This window comes from Chenopodium album, chromosome 8 (assembly GCF_948465745.1).
Source record: "Chenopodium album chromosome 8, dcCheAlbu1.1, whole genome shotgun sequence".
Classification (NCBI taxonomy): Eukaryota; Viridiplantae; Streptophyta; class Magnoliopsida; order Caryophyllales; family Amaranthaceae; genus Chenopodium; species Chenopodium album.
Genome location: NC_137841.1, coordinates 70,225,060 through 70,246,731, shown reverse-complemented (window position 1 = coordinate 70,246,731; position 21,672 = coordinate 70,225,060). Strand labels below are relative to the sequence as shown.

The 21,672-nt window shown below is 34.2% G+C and overlaps 1 protein-coding gene across 1 annotated transcript; it reads right to left on the bottom strand.

Moving 5' to 3' along the window:
• Positions 1-1,877: 1,877 nt before the first annotated feature.
• LOC145556458 (small ribosomal subunit protein mS47-like) lies at positions 1,878-8,108 on the bottom strand. Its single transcript, XM_081618110.1, has 14 exons — positions 7,870-8,108; positions 7,284-7,364; positions 7,128-7,196; positions 6,952-7,015; positions 6,758-6,837; positions 6,503-6,586; positions 5,848-5,932; positions 5,647-5,732; positions 5,428-5,549; positions 4,349-4,409; positions 2,716-2,814; positions 2,501-2,602; positions 2,368-2,409; positions 1,878-2,259 (listed from the first exon to the last, which is right to left on the bottom strand). The coding sequence occupies exons 1-14, from the start codon at positions 7,993-7,995 to the stop codon at positions 2,140-2,142; spliced, it is 1,221 nt and encodes a 406-aa protein (XP_081474236.1). The 5' UTR covers positions 7,996-8,108; the 3' UTR covers positions 1,878-2,139.
• Between the last annotated feature and the right edge of the window lie 13,564 nt (positions 8,109-21,672).

Here is a 21,672-nt window from a genome sequence, read left to right as displayed (position 1 = left end):
ACATATAAATTAAAATTTTGGAACAAGTTATTTAAAATTTATGACATCAAACTTAACTAATTTATGGTTTAGAACATGTGAATACTAAATTAGAACATTTGATTTAATTTAGAACACCTAAGGAAAAGTTTAGAACATCATATTTAAAATTTAGAACATACGAGTAAAAATTTAGAACATAAAGAGTGTTCTCACATAAGAAAAATTCTCACGAGAGCCTTCCCCTATATATATATATATATATTCCCTATATGCAATGTCTTAACTAATTATGTCAATTAGCATACTAATTAATTAACATTGTGTTATTATTTGAATGGTAAAAGTTGCAAGAGCCTTCATAAGATATCGGATGAGAAGGAAGTCCTACAACAAGTTTCCCTAGGAACAATTTGGAGACGTGTATGGTTTAGTGAAAAGGCGAGCACCTTCTTTATGAGATGCTTTGAGAGCAACAACCCTGAAGCCCTTCTTCGTCTTGGATTTGTAATAATTCTTTACTATTCATAACTTTATCTTATGCCAAAAAAAAAAAAAAAAAAAAAAAACTATACTACCTCCGTTTTTTTCTTTGGAATATTTTATATATCACGAATAATTCCCCAAAGTTGCAACTAAAAAAAATCGGAGCTGTACTAAAATTTAATTATTGTAATTTTTTGGTATGTTTTTGTAGGAACAATACTTCACTCATATGTTGCAAGAAGAAGGGATAAAAAATATAGGAAAAGCAGCCGAACTAAATAACAAAGAGGCGGCTTACGTGTTAGGGCTTATATATCTATGTAGTGGAGAAGAAGAATGCATGAAAAAGGGAGTTGAATTGTTGATGAACACCGGTAAGTTAATCGGGGTGAAAGGACTCGTTGAGTGCAGGAAGAATTTACGTGATATGATGTATTCGAGTTGGATGAATAATAAGCTTATTGCCGAAAACAAGCCAAAGATTTCATGTGCCATGCGATATGAACATGAGAAGAACATGAGTAATTGGGATAAGAGTGATTATTATCATGAGGATGGTGAAGATAATGTGGTTTGTGAAACTTGTAAATGTGTTCGGGAAGTTGATTTCTTTTATAAGTTGATGAATGTTGTTTAGTTAGTTTGATTAGTGAATTTCAGTTAGGGTTCAAGAATATTGTAATTAACCTAGTTACGTTACGTTACATGGGGGTTATTGTAATGTAAATAGAATTTATATTTATTATTCTTAGTATTATTCCTAAAAACAAACAAGTATATAGACCCCCTCGAGCGGTCTATTTTTTTTAGAAAAAAAAAAGTTTATGTGCAATAATTTAGCATTGTGTCACATCATTATTTAATTAGCAATAGCATTGTATCACGTAGCCAATAACATATTGCACTAATTATTTTATGTCATTGTTAATGGTTAAAAAAATCATGTATAAAGAGAAATAGCCTCAACAATTCCAATACAATGGAGAGTTAAATCCTCTTTTTTACAACAATATGTTTCAAAGTAGAAATTCCGTACAACATCTAAGCTACATACTAGTTCTATTAAAACCTCACCCAAAAAAATATAGTTATACATTGTTTCCACCAATCTCCAACTACAATATCTCTGCTTCAACTATTTGGATATTAAAGGGAATACATTAAAAGTTATAACATGGTGTTCCCAACTGGGCTGGTTTGTGAAGCCTGCAACTGCAAGTGTGCTCCAGAAATTGATTTCCATCTTGTAGCATAAACTGTGAGTAATTTCTATCAGTCTTCTTTGAACATATTTGGAAATTTATTATTCTTATAAGACGGAAACTCGTATCTTATAATTTTATCTCGTAATTTCCTGAATCATACACGCACACACGAAAATCAGGCGAAAAAGAAAGGAGTTGGGAAATAAATAAACCAGAAAGTGATAATTATTGATCTTGATAAGAATTTTGATAAACAAGACATCAATTTGAACAATTTGTGACATTCTCAGCCTCACCCGAGACAAATCCAACTGTTTCAGAACAGTCAATCATCTCTTCTTCAGGTTACTAAAGTAATTTGTTATACAAGAAAGAAAAGAAAAAAAAAAAAAAATCTAAGGACTCAATATCCTAAAAGTAAGTATCAATGCTACAAAACTCCGGACTGGAATACAGAAGACATCGGCTATCACATATCTGGTTCTCGCAGTGATGTAGGTAGATTAAGCTCAGGTTCGTATTCTCCGAGTGGTGAGAAAAAGCAATCCACCATATCCTTGCTTACGTCTTCAAGAGTAGGAGGATCCCACTGCAGAATTTAATATATCGGTTATAAGGAATGGGGCAGGATGTTTAACATTAAGTACAAACACTACTAAGAAAAAACATTCAGAAGCATTGATTTAGGAAGGCTTACTTTAGGAGCAAAGTCTTTGTCAACTAAGCGTGCCCTAACACCCTGTTTGAAAGAAACAAAATCGGAGAAATTTCAGAAATTTCGGTATTTCAAAACCTGCTTACGATAATAGAGGTAATTTAACAGCATATACCTCACAGAAGTCATTGGAAACTCTCTTGGATATGCAATTCACAGTTGTTCTGTATTCCCGAGCTAGACATTTGTCGATAGGTTGAAATCTCCCATCACGGATCTGAATTTGATTATAATAATAATAATTAAAAAGAAAAAAAAGGCAACAAATAAGAGCCATAAGAAGCAAAGATCGCTGAGGGGAGCCCAGCTAGAGATGTTACAAGAGCTTACAGATCGTAGAGTGACTTTCAAGCTCAATGGAGAGGCTTCTTTCAGTTTCTTCAGGGTAGCCTTGCACCATTCATCAGAAGATTTAGCTGCTTCCTTTTCCTGTGGAAATTGAACCATAATTCAAGGAGAATTAACGGACTATATTTTTTGCATTCATTCTGAGCAGCCAAAATTTGCTAATTACACAAAGAAAATCTGAAAGTATAGTCAACGAGGTTAGACAAGCAGCAGAATGAATCTAACATAAAGCCGAGTCTATATACTGAAGCAAGTCAAGTCAACCTTAGTCACACTTTGCCATTCAGAATTTCAGAGACTACAGCTAGATCTGCCAGATTAGGCACATTAATCCTTCTACGCTACAGGCCTACAGAGAATAGCATGAAATTTGCTAAAAAATTAACAGCCATGGGTGGCTAATAAAAAATAACCTTATGAAATCGGTGTTTCTTTTGGGGGCAAGTATATCAGTAGAACAGTACGCATTTGATATACTCAAGTTCTGGTTGCATAATGGAAAAGAAATAATTTTTAAAAGAGACATACTAATGTATCTAAATTCTCAGTTATTTTTGTCCATATAAAAACACTTTAAAGGTTTTATGAACTCAATACCAAGGACAAAGAAACTGCACAAGAAAAAACAGGGAAATCGAAAAAGCAGAAGCTCAAGATAACCTGGTAAATTAATAAGAAACCTTAATGTCAAAAACTCTTATTAATCACATATCAAACCCCATAATATCAACAATGGTTCAAAGCCTGTACAATCACAAAGGCACATAACAGTGGTTGTTCCTAGATACAAATATATAGAAGATCCTAATGACCAAAAATCATAGCTTTTCTCATGTTTATGCAAGGAAGGTCATTGTAGTGAGGTAAACCATACTATGTTGTTGCTTGGTTAAATTTATTTACATGGAGATTTGATTCTCCAATGAATTAGGTGTATGTGAACTTGTTTGGTAGGCAGTAACATAGGAGTGACTGAGTAAGACACTGAGACTTCTTGGGGATTCCTATTTCCCACAAAATGGAAGTGTTAACTTGCCTAATCCACAAGGTAGGTGGAAATTCTCATGGGAATTAGAAATTCTGATGTCCAACCAAACGAACCCTGACATTTATTACGATATAAACATTCATGGCCATTGGAACTGTCCTAGGAAGTCATACTTCCTACAAATAACTAAGCGACCACCAAGTACAGAGCCACCCACAAAAATTCCAGATTTCACCACAAAATAGTCTATCATCTTGACAAATTAGCTAAGAATTTGTTTGTCATGAGTAACTCTACATTCAATTTTCTACCAGGTTTGAAAAGCATGCAATCTACGAAAAAAAATTGACTTGTTGCCTGATTAAACTAACATATTGACGCATTGCCTGACAAGTATGAGAGGTTCTGTAAGGTACAGTTTAAATACACTAAGTTCAATGCTTTACAGTAGTCAGCAAATGAGAGCACTTTAGTTACAACAGTCAGGAAGTCCGCCAAAATTCTCCTTCATAAGGAAAAAAGAAAAAAGAAAAAAAACAGGTGACTACTACCCCACCCTTGGAAAAGAAAAGAGCTCTGCAGAGAAGCCAAATGATATCAAGAAAAGAAAGTATAAATTATTCTTACCAGAGCATCAACAATCTCCTCAACTGTATCATGGCTGAAACATCTATCAATTGATTCAATTCTGCATGATTCAATTGTCATCAGTAAATGAAAGAAATCACAAGAGATAGCAAAATATTCTCGTAATCGTTATCCAAACAGCAGAAATAAAATCCTCTTTGCAAAGATTTTTTTTTTTTAATTATGATGTTTAGATGTATATCCCACCAAGCATAATTATGCGCCAAAACACAGAATTAACTACAACCAAATGACAAATTAGCACATGATGAACTGTTTGTGTAGTTCCCTAATGGAGATGGACTTGGTAGGGAAAGGCGAGAGTTTGTTTGGTTGCATTTGTTTGACATAGGCAATAGAAATTCCTAGGAAATTCTTAGATTCCTTGTTGTTATGAAATTTGCAAAATGGGGGGATTGGAACTTCCTAGGAATTCTGAGTTCCTACATATCGGATGTTAATTACCTAACCTCCCCTTGGTCATTCATAATTCACATGAAATGCAAATTCCCTCATGTCAACCAAACAAGTTTGGCAAATTCCTAGGAAATACATGAAGGGTGTTACTTCCTATAAACTGTAAATGGCCATGGGAATTTAATTCAAATGCAACCAAACAAGCACTGTCTGGCATGGTAAGGGCATCTCATTTCCTATCTAACACAATTTAATCTGGGACATTTATAACTGCTGCCTTAATATAGCTTATCCCTCTTCAGAACCAAGGTATCAAATTCATTCATCAGTAAACGCAACTCAGCAAAATATCCCTGTGCCCTTCCCTTCAATTTCCCGCTCATAAGGTTAGATAGTAAACAATTTATAGAACCTTTGCTTACAATTTCCAGCACTAGCTAAGTAATTAGTCAAAGTATCTGCTAAATCTCATAATCTTTGTATCAAAAGTGTGTCATTATCCAAATCAACCAGCAAAGGTTAAGTAAGCTGTAAATTGAGGAACAGAATAGAAATAATGTTGGCACCAAAGTTCACAAGCTTGGTTCTAAAGTAATATGGAGCTGCAAATGGCTAATTAAGAGGGGTCATATTGAGAAAGCAAAATAGAAGGTTGGCATTACTTGTAAACAACGCTACTCTTATCTGGGTAGACAAGGTCACCATATTGAGCAAGCGAACTTTCTACCACAGATGGATCGTCTGTGAACAATTTAGCAAGGCGCTCTTCTATCAACGGAAGTCTCTGCCAGATTCATTTATTACAGAAGAATAATTAGAGTAAGCAAGTGCAAAATTTACTATCCGCATTCATATTAATTAGCATATCAGAAATAACCAACCGCATTTAGGCAGTAATGAGTAGCAAGACCACAAGCAATCATATCAACGCCATTTAGTTTATCTCCTGTCAGAGCCAGGTATTCACCTGCATCAAAGAAAGTAATCCATAGAATTAATACAAATGTGCTAAAGATTTTAAGTTATTAACTCCTACAGTAATAAATAATTGTACATTAGATACACTAGGCACAAAAACCTACCTAGATAACCAGGTAGACGAGAAAGGAAAAAAGAAGCCCCAGCATCAGGATGGAAACCCAGTTGTGTCTCTGGATGAGAAAATACCTGAAATTGTTGATTTCATGTTCAATATCACTTTGTCTGAATAAAAATGAGCATCACATAAATTGAGCAGAATTTAAAAACTCACAGAGCCACTCAAGTTTTTAACCAAACGCCACTTGCAAAATGTTTCAAAGTAATGCTAAAATTGCTGATTACAATAACTTGTAACTGAACATGGAATGTCGTTCTTAGGCAGTAGAGGAGAAACAACATTTCTTGTATCTATTCTATTTGGCTAAAGGGAAGTTTAATTATGAATGACATTTATTTTGATATGAAAAGTTTAAATCATGCTACAGAGAAACTTCAGAATTCCAATACTCTAAAGGGATATAGAGGCAGAGTACATGTATATAGACACATAATATGCACCTCTTGAAAGAAATGAGAACCAACTTAAAATTGTTTTGTTGTATGTTTGGTCCTATGCACTACATATCATTAAATGCTCACATTATCAAAGAGGGGTCATGAAATCACACAATCACACCCCAGAAGATGATAAATATATTACACAAAGAGAAGAAATAGGACATCAGAAAGCTATATTTCCAAGAGTAAGGGACACACTGTTCTATCAGTTGCCACTCTGAACATTCCTAATAAAGATATACCAGCACCAGCTCCCATAGTGGTTCCATCCAAGATAGCCACCTACAGATTCAAGGAAACCCACTTAGACTGATATGGATGACAATAGGTAACAACGTTAGAAAGTATTCACTTCCGTTTTACATTCATAATCAGAATGTAATCAGCAAATGATCATAACATTCAACATTAAAGACCACATAAGTCCAATGCAAATTATACAGCATCACTTACATGAGGCTTAACATAAGTACCCATGAGGTATACAAATCTGTACAATGTATCGAAAAAGCTCTTACACTCTTCAACTTTCCCTGCACACAATAAAATAAAAAAGGAAAAAGTAACAAACATTAACAGCAATATCTATGAATACAGTGTAGGCTGCCATCCTCGAAGCTAAGCAAAGGTAATTAACTCTAACCCACCTTCATTAATCAGCTGATAGAGGCTAACAACATCGGCACCAGAACAAAATGCCTTCCCATTTCCCTTTCAATATTCAAAAACAAATTCAGCATTCCATACACCTTTTAATTAAAATGTCAAAACCAAAAGTTTTTATAAAAGGGCAAAACTTTCTAGCAAAATTTTAATTAGTTACCTTCATTATGATAAACCCAAGATCAGAGTTTTCTTCCCATGATTCATACAATCTCTTAAGCCTACCAGCCTATAATCAAAATATAGTTATACCAATTAACATAAACATTTGAAAGGTTCAATTAATTTAATAGAACCAGAAGTTACAGCAGCAGACCATAGAAGTTGAAATGGCATTGAGTGAAGAAGGTCTGTTGAGAATTGCTGCCCTTGAATTTGCTCTCCCTTCAACCAAAACCTATAAGTTCAACAAAATGAGAAATTGGGTGTTGCTAAATTCCGTCTAATAATTAAAGATAAAAAAAGTAAAAGCTAATTCAGAAAAAAGCAAGAAAATTTTCAAACAAAATGTGCAATTGGGAAATGCCTAAACTTGCCAAATAATCAAAGAACAAAGCTTGCCAACAAATAAAAAAAATATAAAATTTCAAACAAAATGGGGAATTGAGTATCGCTTAAACTCACAAAAATTCAAAGAAAAACAAAAAAAAAAATTGAAATTTCAAACAAAATGTACAATTGGGAAATGCCTAAACTTGCCAAATAATCAAAGAACAACAAGAACAAAGATTGCCAACAAATAAAAAAATTTAACATTTCAAATAAAATTCAATGAACAACAAATAAAAATCGAAATTTGAAACAAAATGTGCAATTGGAAAATGCTAAAGCAAGTCAAATAATCAAAGAACAGCAAAAACAAATCAAACCCACAAAAATTAAAGAGAAATAGAATTAAAAACCTGATCTTCCACACGATCATATTGAGGTAAGTAATTAGGTTGAGCTAAATAGGTTCTAAAAGGAGAGAGAAAACCAAGTTTATGAAGTGAATTTGTTGATTGTAAAACCCCTTTAAACCTCTGCATCTCTCTGTATTTGGAGGCTCGAAGATTTGTGAAATGTTGCGGCTTCTGTTGTTGGGTTTAGTTTAGTGGACTCTTCTCTCTCCTTTTTCCTTTCGCCTCAGTCAGCTATGCAAGAAGCCTAGAAGCGAGACTAAGAATGATTTATTGGATCGCGGCGTTTTACTTTGGAGCTGGGTTAAACGCAGCGTTGAGGCTTGTTCATTTGTATTCCAATCTTGATCCTTTGAAGCCAATTCGGGTTAGCGGATCGAGTTCAGGTTTAAGTTTGGATTCAGATTTGAAATGATTTAGTTATCGAGATTTTATTAAAATAATTGAATAAAATTATTTGAAGTTTTGTAAAACTTGTGCAAAAGCTTAATGATACTCTTTAGATAGTTAAATTGGGTTGAATTTGTGTTCTACTCAAATTAGGTTGAATTTGTGTTCGGCTCAAATTAGGTTATGAATTTTTTTAGTACAATAAATTCATGTCGGGATATCTAGCTGGGTTAAGTGTAAGTTTAGTCACTTGAGTGTGGATTTGAATGTATGGCCAAATCAATACTTCGTATTTTGTTTTGCATTGCAATAAGCATGTAATCGATGTTGGTATAAGCCTATTATACAAAATACTCCCTCCTTTCCTTCTTGTTTGTCCTTTTAAAAATATATATATATATATATATTTTTTGAAACCATTGTCCTTTTAAAAATATAATTTATCTAAAAAGAAAAAAAAATTGTTCATGATTATTAAAATTAGTAATAGTTATCTAATACGATCATGCTCCAATAAATTAAATAATGTTGGTAAAAAATAATTTATAACATTAACAATTTACAATCAACAGTGTGTAGTTTCAATTAATGTAAAAGCTTTAAATTTAATTTCTTTGAAAAATTAAGTCAAGATTGTGAATCTAGTTCATATAATATTGTAAACTCCTTAGTTGACCGAATTATAGGATACCTAATCGATTGTCAATCTAGGATTTGAGACTTTGTTAGTAGAACAGGTACGAGTTATGGAGAAGTTGTGAAAAAGCTGGCAATCCAAACTCTGTAGACTATTTAAATGCATACATTAATACATTATATGGATCTATTTATAAAAAGCATTCAATAACAAACTGAGGGAAGTGGTGAATGCTGCTTAGCTCTTATCCACTGTTTTACCACCTTTGCTGCCACCCTTCTAAACATAGGGAAGATCATTAATCTTATTGATTTGGATGCTTCGACTTTTGTTGAGTCTGTAGGTAGAAAACCAGAGAATTGCAGAGAGCTCGTAGTAAATCTTCCATTCAGATGATGCAGATGGCAAACAAGCCACTGAATTCTAATGATGGTAGAGTGCACAGAAAACATCTATCACCTAGCGCTTGGCCAAGAAATGATCCTTGCCTAGGCCACTGAACAAGTTACCAATGTTGGCACTTGACTGAGAAGATTGAGATGCAGTGCAGTATGCTAGGAAGGCAGAACAGGTTTCCAAATATGGGGAGAGAAACAGCACTTGATTTTGTTTTACTGCCTCTACTTTCTGTCGAGGACAGGAGGTTGATTATAACGCATGCTAATACAAAACACAGCACATAACTCAGGTAATTCATGGAGCTCAACAACTCTGCATAATTGTGACTTCGGGTTGTGTTTCTTGTAGTGACTTGGGGTCAGGATTGAGGTTGAAAAGCTCCCTCTATCGCTCTTCCCACAATATGATAAGTTTTGCAATTTCATGCTTGGTGCTTCTCCGGACTCCAACTGCATTTATGATGTGCATAGCTAATATATCAGCTACCGTAAAATATGAGAAACAGGCACATCATTTTGGGACAAAGGGAGTACAAATCACTCTACTTATACCGACTGATAAAATATTTTTAAAATACATCCATTCACAAGCAATGTTTTCATGCATGGAAGTTTGTCACATAACTACACAAGTCACTAGTTACAAAAATCATGGTTAAACACTTTGAATTACGAGAAAATATAAGTTGTACTTCATAATAAACAACAATAGTTTAACTAGTAGCAATAATGTAAATAAGAGGACATGGTTTATGTTGTTCATGTGTAAAACCTACTCCGTATGATAATACAATTATCAATGGGTGCTGGGCTGCTTTCTCTTGAATTGTTGGCTTTAAGACCATACATTTGAATATGCAAAGTAAATTTGACACTAGAATATACTGGTAAATTTTGCAATTATTTAGTACCTCAGTGGCTCTGCGAGTTGTCTTGTTTGTGACTTTTCCATGCCAGCTAGGAATTTGTAGTGAACCTTCAGATGTCCAAATCTTATTTTGATTTGTAACATTCATCTGTCTAACTGTAAAAAATATAAAGGCAAACACTTAGTATAACTGGAATTATTTGTCCAGAAGACAATATTTTTAACTAATATACGCCGAATAAGAAGTACTTCTGTAGTTTTTGGGTTTAAAAACACCTTTGTAAGAACTAAAAGTCAATCATGGCAAACTGACCAGTAATTCATCAAATACGATGTGTTTTATTTTTTTATTCTCTTTAATTTTCCAATCTATGGGAATTTTAATTTACCTTTTCTTTTCCCTCTGATAATCAAGAGTTTGTTTTAAGAAGCAACAAGATGAGCTAAGAACAAAAGGTTTGTCATTTAAAAAAACAAAAAAAGAAAGAACATGTTGAACAAAATTTCTACAGTGTTGGGTTGAGAAACTCACAATTCAACGCAGGGGATATGTTGGAGAAGGTGGCAATCTTGGCCATTTGGCTTCTCATATCTTTTTCGCATAACTGGACAATTGGAGATGCAAAGTTTCTGTAAAGAGGTAAGGCTTAGTACTGATTGTGGAAGTGATGCCATTTCTAGACAATCCTTAATCTTCAGCTCACGAAGGAAGGAGAGGTTGCCCATCTCTTCTGGGGGTTTCTGTAAGCCATGGGAACCAATGGTTAGACTCTGAAGCGTGGTTAGGCAAGCAATACTTTGACAGAGCCCTTCTTCAAAGCCATCACTGCCGGCCCGGATTACCAGTGTTTCAAGGACAGAGAGTTTTTCCGCTGATATGTTTTTTAAGCTTTTGCAATTTGTAATTAAAAGATGCCGAACAGAATTTGAAATCATCAAACTTGTCAGTTTGTCAAAAAAGGCTATATGTACTCTCTGTAGATTAGACAAACTACTGCTAACTGATAGAGAAGCTGGTATTTCGTGAATGTTAAAAAAATCCAGGTGTTTGAGTGAGGTGAAAAGAGTTGTTGAAAGTGATGATGATGATGTATCCTCATCAACAATTGATTTCAAATTGCATTCAAACATCTTCCAATTGATAGCTTGGGTCCTTAATGACTCCAGCTTTGGTGCTAGAGGCATTGACATCAACATGGGGCAGTTTTGGACTACCATTCTCAAAAGACGAGGAAACGATAACTGCCTTAGCTCACTATCATCATCTTTTGATGCTCTTTTCCACCCCTTTAGAGAACCCAAAGCACATAAATGCAAGAACACTAAGGATGGGAAGTAGACATTGTGGGCTTTAAAACAACACTTTCCACCACCAACCCAAATGTCATCTTCATCTTCTACATACTCCAACTCAGAAAGGCTATTTATAAAAAGAACTTGGAGATGAGGCAGCCGACTCAAGTGAGGGAGGACTCTGCAATTATGACAACCCGAAATATTAATTCTAACAAGATTACATACCCCGTCTAACCATCTACGTGGCATCTCAACTCCTTTATAGTCATATATACTAAGGCTGTTGAGATTTGGAGGCAGTTGCAAGCACATTAGCATATTATCCATTTCACCTAAATCAGGAGTAACTTTTTCTCTAAAAAAAAATTGAAGAATCTTCAATTGCTGATTATCCTTCAACTTTGCCCTCACTGCTTCCCGAACAGCATCACTTCGCCACTTCCAAAATTCAATTCTCAGATTCGCCGTAAAATTAAAGGGTGGCAATGAATTTATACCATGGTTTTCCCCAACTATAAATAAATCTAATTCTTTTAGGGATGTCATTTTCCCAAATCCTGATGGCAAATCACTCAACTTGCACAAAGCAATTTGCAAGTGCCTCAAGCGGTCCAATTTACAAAAATCTTTTGGCAAATGTATAAGCTCTGAGCAATACTTAAGGTTCAGTGTTAGCAAGTTTCGTAATCTTGCCAAGTCATCAGGAAGAGATCTAATCCGACCATTCATTGCAAGATTAAAATATCTTAGATGTCTCAACTTCCCAATAGAATTTGGAACCACAGAGATATTCATATCCATTAAGTCCAAAACACGCAGAGACTGAAATTTCAAAAACATCACTTCAAGAGATGATGATTTTATAGTACACTGATGATATAAGCCAGATAGCATAAATGACCGTATCTTCCTAGCAGCAAGCAACGACACTGGAGCTTTCCATCCATCATCTCCTGACCTATTTGGTACAACACTCACATGTACAAGTCCATCAATAGATATTTGGTCTAAAGGCTCAACCAAATATTTCATCTCTTCACCAGCTATATCTTGCGCCAAATCATGCATTTTGCAGTATACATTGTTCTCTTCATCATCTTCTCTTGGATCTTGAAATAAATTCCTTCCTAACAATTCCATAAAGTATTGCTCTCCGGAATCTATACTTGATGGATCAAAATATCCTTGCGCCATCCACATTTTTACCAGAAAATTCTTACTATATTCATAGTCCTTTGGGAACAATGAACAGTAAGCAAAGCATTGCTTTAATGCCGGTGGCAAGTAATCATAACTCAACTTCAACACTTGCATGATGTTATCGTCATCCTTCACAACCTTTGCCTTGGAGAGTCGAGCATCTCTGAGTCGTCGCCAGTCTCTCTCGCTGTTTTCAGAATAGAGCAAGCTTCCAACAACCCTGATAGCAAGAGGAACATTTCCGCAGCTATCAACGATTTCCTTCCCAAGCTGTGTCAAAATAGGATTACTGTCTTCTTGTCCCAATTTAAATGCAAGTTTTTTGAAAAGATTCCAGGACTCGTCTTTAGTTAGAAGTCCTAGGTTGTAGACTTTTGTTGTCCCAACAGCTTTTGCAACATTGGCAGAGCGTGTTGTTACAATAACTCTACTCCCACTAGCACCGCATTCTAGTAACATAAGGAGATCCAACCAACTATTCCGATTTTCATCCCATATGTCATCTAAGACAAGAAGATACTTCTTATCTTTGATAGATCCTTGGATGCCTGATTTAATCTGACCAACCAGGAGTCTATCAGAATCCTTATCACCGGTGAAGGATTGATAAACTCGCTTCATTACAGTATTTTGATCACCTACCTCAGGTACACAGACCCAATTAGTAAGATCAAAATGTTTCATAACAATCTCATCATTATAAATCAGCTGAGCAAGAGTGGTTTTTCCGAGACCCCCAAACCCGACAATTGGAATCACAGTAATCCTTTTCCCATCATCAAATTTGGGATCAAAAAGCATCCCAATAATATTGTTTTTATCATTTTCCCTACCAATGACATCTTCTACTTTCACAAAAGATCCTGTCTGCCTATTGCTTATCAAACGCTCCATTGGCAATGGCAGCCCAACAACAAGATTGGCGCTCAAGTTCAAGCCATCCATATTGGCCTTGATTTCATCCAGTTCTTTCCTTATAGACTTGATCTCATGAGCTAATCTTCTATTATTCAAAAACGGACTGGACTTTGAGAATAAGACGCCTACCTTTGCCAGCGTGCTCCTCTCAACCCGCGGATTCTGGCGATCCAGAGTGAGGACATCATCAAACAAGTCATCAGCTCGGTACAGCACTTGCTTCAGCTTCCGAAGCCAGAGCCTGATCAGCTCACTATTCTCTCCTTCTTGGCGCCTCTCAGCATCACGAACTCGAGCCTGGATAAAGGTCATGGTATTCTCAAGCTTCTTCAGTTCATCTCGAGCACCCCACCAGGAAACAGCCTCTTTAAACGCAGATTTAGCCAAGGATTCCAAGGCTTTTGCAGCTAAATTGGAAATAACTCCATCCGCCATTTTCGTGTTGGTGATGTTTCACTCACTTTTTCTCTCCCTTTTTTGTAACTTTTTATGGACTATGGACTTGAGTTTGTTGTGTAAACTTGAGTACTCAGACTGCTCACTAGTGAAAGTAGGGTGACACCAACCCTCAGTATAACAGCCATTTTTAAATAAATAAATTGTCTAGTGGTTTGGTCTTCACAACGGTAACTGTGAAGAAAGTGCCAGACACTTACCAAGTACATGAAATAAAATAACAATATTCATCTAACAAGTTGACAAAACATCTGCATAAAAGATGGTGCTGAGCTACAACATACAAAGAGAAATTATGTACTTTTAAATCTTGAAAAACCAAATTTTATCAAAATTAATTCATCCACCTTCACAGCACCGTGCCAACAAAGACCTTAAAGTCTTAAGTCTTAGGGCCTGTTCTCCTTGACTAAGCTGAGTTGAACTGAATACTTCGTATTTTATAAGAGAAGGAAATTAGGAGTTGAACTGAACTGAGCTGAAGTGAAAATAAACGTATGAGAACAGGCCCTTAGTCTTAATACTGTAATGAAGCGAGTTTATCAATCCTTCACCAGTTCGGTGAAAATGCAAATTCCTAGTTTGGCCTTGTTAGTATAATTTATCAACCAAACAAGTCTTAATACTGTAATGAAACGAGTCTTAATACGGTATCAAACTATCAATTATACTAGACTCGTTTGGTTGGATGTGGGAAATGCAAATTCCTTGAAAATTTATATTGGCCTTGTTCGGTGAAAAGCTTAAAGCTGAAAGCTGAAATTATTGTGTTAGCTGATTTTGACTAACTGATTGTATTAAATGATTTGACTAACTTATTTTATTAGCTGATTGTATAAAAGTGTTTGGTAAATAGCAGGTTGTTTAAAGCTGATTGAGTATGTAAAAGGTACTATATAAAGGATTTTTAAAGTAAATGAGGGTATAAATGTCATTTTATCATAATACTTGAATAAGCTATTTGAAAAAGCTCTTTTAGGAGCTTTTTGTAAAAGAGCTTATTTAGTGGAATAAGCTCTTTAAATAAGCTTTCCACCAAACACTTTCTGCTAGCTTATTTAATAGTTGATAAGCTAATATTGGTCAAATAAGCTAATTTTGCTCAAATAAGTTGGTTACCAAACACAGCCATTGGCCCCGTTTGGGAGAAAGCTGAAAGCTGAAGCTGATTGAGTTAGCTGATTTTGACTAGCTGATTTTATTAACTGATTTGACTAACTTATTGTATTAACTGATTATATAAAAGTGTTTGGTAAATAGCTGATAGCTTAAAGGTGATTGAGTATGTGAAATGACCAATAAGCTAATTGTGGGGTAGGTAGTTTAGATAGGATTTTAAATTAAATGAGGTTATAAATGTCATTTCACAATAATTAATGAATAAGCTAATTGAAAAAGCTCCTAAAGTGAGCTTTTTCAAAAAGAGCTTATTTAGTGGAATAAGCTCTTTCAATAAGCTTACTACCAAACACTTGTATTAGCTTGTTTGACTAGTCAATCAGCTAAAGTTAGTCAAATAAGCTAATATACCCCCAATAAGCTTACTACCAAACAGGGCCATTACCATATTATTGGAATTCCTAGGAAATACTAAATTATGTTTGGTTAACCATGAGAAGTTCTAGTAAAAGTCTCCATAGATAATTAAATACTCTCATTTGCGAGAAGTGAAAATTCATGTAAATTTCTTACTTCATGTGAATTTGTCAACTAAACCTCCAAAAAAAAAACGACACCTTCAAGTCTTGAGTCCATCGTAATCTCTTATCCCTATCACTCGTACCAAACGGCCAAAACACAATAACATATTACAAGTAATACATACAAATATCAAGAATAGAAGGACAAAGGTAAAATTTAATAGTACCAGAGTTATGTTCAGCAGCATTTTCCAACAAACGGGAACTTGAACCGCGTACAATAATCCTTCGATTGAGCCCTCGTACAATTTCCTCTTCATTTTTGAATTTTAAGATGTCACGAAAAATCTCGCAAACATTCTTTTAACACTATAGAAGCTGAATTCCTGAAACAAAATTGCCCAAAGTGGGTTAGGGTTAGCTTGCAATTAGCATCACTAAAAAGTTCCATCAATCATTTGCTGAGGCCAACGCCAACCCAATTAAAAACCCTAACATTTTTTCAGGGATACCACTAATTTAATCCCAACGTAATTGTGGAAATAATTTGGACTAAAAACCTAATTATAAATTTGAGTTTGAATTGTATAGACGAATCTGAGAACAAATTTCTGGTTTCAGTTTGGAAGTTTGGGGGATAAATTCATAAATCACAGGAAACGGAGGGAAATTAAGGAAAGTTGGTTGATTTGGTGTTATTCTTTATTATGGCAGAGGTTTTTTTTTTTTTTTTTTTTTTTTTTTTTTTTTTTCGGCTGTGATTCTGTGACATTGTTGTCAACTTGTTAACTATCTACTCCAACTAATTTTGTACTCAGGTGATATTCAGCTTTTTATACTCCCTCAAAATTTTATTTATTTATTTATTTTTTTTAATGTAAATTAGAGTTAGGGATTTTTTATTATTGATATATATCTTTTACTTAATTTTTATTCCGTATATAAAAATAAATTTCATTTAATAATCAATATATCTATACTTATATATTAAAAAGCGTTCTAATAAGTCTTAAGTTAAGAGTCTTATCATATTAGCCATTTATTAATTGTGTTTTCATGGATTGCTTTAGAGTTGTTATAAAGTTGTTACATGGGTAAAATTTTGTTAAGTTAAGAGTCTTACAACACTAGTATATATATTAAAACTCAATGGAAAGACATTAGCACATCATGACTAGGCAAATGATGTGGCGCCATGTAATTTCTTGAGTAATTCTTACAACCCTAATTTAAGAGGATGTTTAAAGTGACTAATTATCACCATTATTCTCTTAATAAGTAACTCTCATAACCCCAATTTAAGAGGATGTTTAAGGTGATTATTCACTTCCTTTGATGCTTGAGATTTTACTTCTATGTTTTTTCACGTATTTCTATAAATAGAAGAAGCCTTTTTTCCGATTTTTACACTTGAAAAATATATCAAGTACAATAGTCTAAACACATTCTCTATTGGGCATAAGTTACTTGACTCAAACCTTCCACCTAAAAGTGTCTTTGTGTAGAATTTGTGTGTCGTTGTGTAGAAGTGGTGTGTTAACCAAAAGCTTCGTGCCCGCGAACAAGCACCTTGGTTGTGCCGGAAATCCGTTTTCATGTCACTGATTTGCATCACAACGCACCGATATTGTTCTTCCATTGTTTGTTAGATTTTCTTTTTTTATCTTACTTAAATATTTTTATACAGTTTGTACTAGGCTATTCATTTATTTACAACAAATGAACCAATTTACTCTATATTTGTATTTTATCACATACTTTTTTTTTTTATCATAAATCCTCATTTATAATATACATATAATGACCCGGGGCATTGCGCGGGCCAAAAACTAGTTAAAGATAAAAATAAAAAGTAAAAAGTAAAAGCTAATCTAGAAAAAATAAAGAAAACAAAATGTGCAATTGGGAATTGCCTAAACTTGCCAAATAATTAAAGAACAACAAGAACTAATAAAGCATGCCAACAAATAAAAAAAAAAAAATTAACATTTCAATTAAAAATTCAATGAACAACAAATAAAAATTGAAATTTGAAACAAAATGTGCAATTGGAAAAGGCTAAAGCAAGCCATATAATCAAAGAACAGCAAAAATAAATCAAACCCACCAAAATTAAAGAAAGATAAAATAAAAAACCTGATCTTCGACACGATCATATTGAGGTAAGTAACTAGGTTGAGCTAAATAGGTTCTAAAAGGAGAGAAGAAAGGCAAGTTTATGAAGTGAACTTGTGGATGGTAAAACCCCATTAAACCTCTGCATCTCTCTGTATTTGGAGGTTTGAAGATGTGTGAAACATTGTGGCTTCTGTTGTTAGGTTTAGCCGTTTAGGGTATGTTCACTTCAACTTAATTTCAGTTCAGTTCAGTTTAAAACAGCTCCAATCAGCTCAGTTTAGTTCTGTTCTGTTCAGTTCAATTCAATTCCTAATTTTCTTCTCTCATAAAATATTCATTTCAGTTCAGTTCGATTCAGGTCTAATCAGTTCAGTTCATTAAATATGAACAGGCCCTTATTTTAGTGGATTCTTCTCTTTCCTTTTTCCTCTCGCCTCAATCAGCTATGCAAGAAGCCTAGAAGCGAGGATGTGGAAGATTTATTGGATCGCGTCATTTTACTTTGGATTTGTGCTTACCCGCAGTGTTTAAGTTCGTTCATTTGTATTCCAATCTTGATCCTTTGAAGCCAATTCGGGTCAGCGGATCGAGTTCAGGTTTGAGTTTGGATTTAGATTTGAGATGATTTTTGGTTATTAAAATATTTTTGAAATAATTAAAAAAAAGATGTTTTAATACTAGTACGAGTAGTTGTGTAAAAGCTTAATGATACTCCGTATATAGTCAAATTGGGTTGAATTTGTGTTCTGCTCAAATTAGGTTATGATTTTTTTTTAGTACAGTAAATCCAAGTCGTGTTATTGATGAGTCATATTTATATAGAGTTTATAGGCACGTTTATGCTAAGTTTATAGTAGCTTTTTAGGTCTTTTGTTGCTTTTTAGGACGCAAATGCATAAGTTGTTTGTTTTTTGCTCTATTACGCTCCATTTGTGTTTGTCTTGATGTTTCAGGTGATTTTATAGTCATTTGGACGCTTTCGAAGTGTTTGGAGTTGATTCGGATGATATTTAGATGGAAGCCGACGAATCGAGCTTATTAATCGTAGATACCATGTTTGTGAATGTTGAATTTGAAATTTATATGCATGAGGAATGAATATAGCATCCACAAGGGTTGTTATGCACTTTTCGGAATTGAATTTGAGTTAGAAAAGAAGTTAAACGATATTTTACAAAGTGGCAAAACTGACCTTTGTCCACTCTTTTGATCATAACTTGAGTTCTAAAGATCGGATTGATGCGATTCAAATTGCGTTGGAAACTAGACTTAAAGAGCTTTCCAATGATAGGTCACATGACCCGAGAAGCCTCCTAGAAAAAAAGTTATGGCTGTTTTAATCCGAGCTTTGTAGCCTGTGACCATACCCCGCGCCCAATCGAGGCTCCGTAGCTACTGCCAGGGCGCGGGATGACCTGCGGCCGCAGGATATGGCGAGTACACGACCAGCCCAAGCAGCCCATGAGGCTTCATCGCTACACGTCCTTCACTTGTCCCTCGATTTCGTCGATCTTATTCGTGACACGTCCTCTTCTATCGTCCAATAATAATTCAACTTATGTAATTTATATTTTCTTTATTTATCTTTAGATTAGATTTAGGAAGTTTATAAATATCTCAAGGGATCATTATTTTCCTTTATGCCTTTTATATTTTTTATTAGTTTACGTTCTTTTGAGTTTTCTCTTTTGAACCCTAGTTTCTCATGGCATCTCCATGGATTCTTCCATGGATGATTCTTGGGTTTACTATTTTAATTCATTGAGGTATTTTATTTCTATTTTCTTGCTTTTAATTATGCTTTCTTCATTAGATTTAGTTTTTATCATTTATTTCATGCTAGAGTAGTTTATTTCTAGGGTTTGGGAATCCATGTTTATATAATGAATCTTGATTGATGTTTTTAATATTTTGATTATTAATTTCTCTAATTGATAGTGTTTTATTGTTAATCTTGCAACCTGATCAATTGTTTGATTAATTCATGTTAATAAGAGTTTGAATCGAAAGATCTTACTTTTAGAGGCTTCCCTACAATTAGCAATTCTGATTATGTTAGCGACCGAACTACATATGTTGAATTGAGAGCGTTAAGACCCGACTGTAGGCTTAGCAATTGCTCCAGATAATTGATTGATTGAATTGTTATTGATATTTGATAGATTTAGAACTATAAACATGGTGAACCATAACCCTAGGTCTTTTTATTAATTATTTTATCCCTCTTTTAATTTAGACTATTTTTCTATCCCAATTTCGTGACATAGTTTAGTTTCTCCATACCTTAGAAGTTAGATTGAATAACCATCTCTCTGTGAATTCGACCCTACTTACCCTACTACATTGTTAGTTGGTTTTGTTAGGAATTTATTTTTGACAGGTGTACGACAACCTATCAGTTATCTAATTTGGGTTGAAAAGTGTGAGTTTAGTCACTTAAGTGTGGATGTGAATGTATGACCATATTAAAATGGAGTAGGTTTTTTTTTTTTTTTTTTTTTGGTAAAAACATTGCAATAAGCATGTTCACCATGTTTATAGGTTCAAATTGCAAAAACTTACACATTTTCATGCATATTCAAGGTTATAGGTTCATGACTAGGCTAAAATGGCTTAAATGACCTTCTAACTTACCCATTTTTTTTTTTTTTTTTGCTATATTCTAAGATTTTATCAATCAAACAACTCATATTTAGCATAGTAAACATGTTTATAGGTTCAAATTGCAAAAACTTACACATTTTCATGCATATTCAAGGTTATAGGTTCATGACTAGGCTAAAATGACTTAAATGACCTTCTAACTTACCCATTTTCTTTGTTTTTGCTATATTCTAAGATTTTATCAATCAAACAACTCATATTTAGCATAGTAAACATGTTTATAGGTTCAAATTGCAAAAACTTACACATTTTCATGCATATTCAAGGTTATAGGTTCATGACTAGGCTAAAATGGCTTAAATGACCTTCTAACTTACCCATTTTCTTTGTTTTTGCTATATTCTAAGATTTTATCAATCAAACAACTCATATTTAGCATATTAAACATGTTTATAGGTTCAAATTGCAAAAACTTACACATTTTCATGCATATTCAAGGCTATAGGTTCATGAGTAGGATAAAATGGCTTAGATGACCTTCTAACTTACCCATTTTCTTTGTTTTTGCTATATTCTAAGATTTTATCAATCAAACAACTCATATTTAGCATATTAAACATGTTTATAGGTTCAAATTGCAAAAACTTACACATTTTCATGCATATTCATGGCTATAGGTTCATGACTAGGCTAAAATGGCATAAATGACCTTTGTTTTGCATGCTTCCTTAAAAAATAATTTCATTAGTTTCCAAAGTTAGATGTGTTACCGAGATTTGTTGTGCCCTCTTGTTAGCCGCAACTTTTCCTTTTCCTGGAACTTCCTTGAAATGTGTCTTTAGGAACACCTCCGGAGCAGTTGGAAGCACTCCACCGGCTTTCTGAGCCTGCACAAATCAAATAACTCCATAAATGCTTAGTGTATGTAACTACTAAAACATATCAGTATCATTATATACCATTAAGTATTACCATTTTCTTTGCATGCTTTGATGCAGAGATAGAACCTTGGAAGTGTGACGACTCAATTGGATTAGACAGGGAGCCGCCCCTCCTGTTCTTCTTCGCTTTTTCTGACCTCTCCAGAAATACCGGATCCTTTCTTTTCGCCATAATTCGCTCAAACATAGCCTCTCCCATCCATACTGGAACTGCCTTGTTTCTGACCGAAACATTGTATGTAATCTCTTTCAGCCTCTTATGTGCCTTCTTTTCATACTCCTTCTTCACGAGGGCATCAAGATCAGCATTCCAAAGGTATTGTTTCTGCAAACAAGAAAA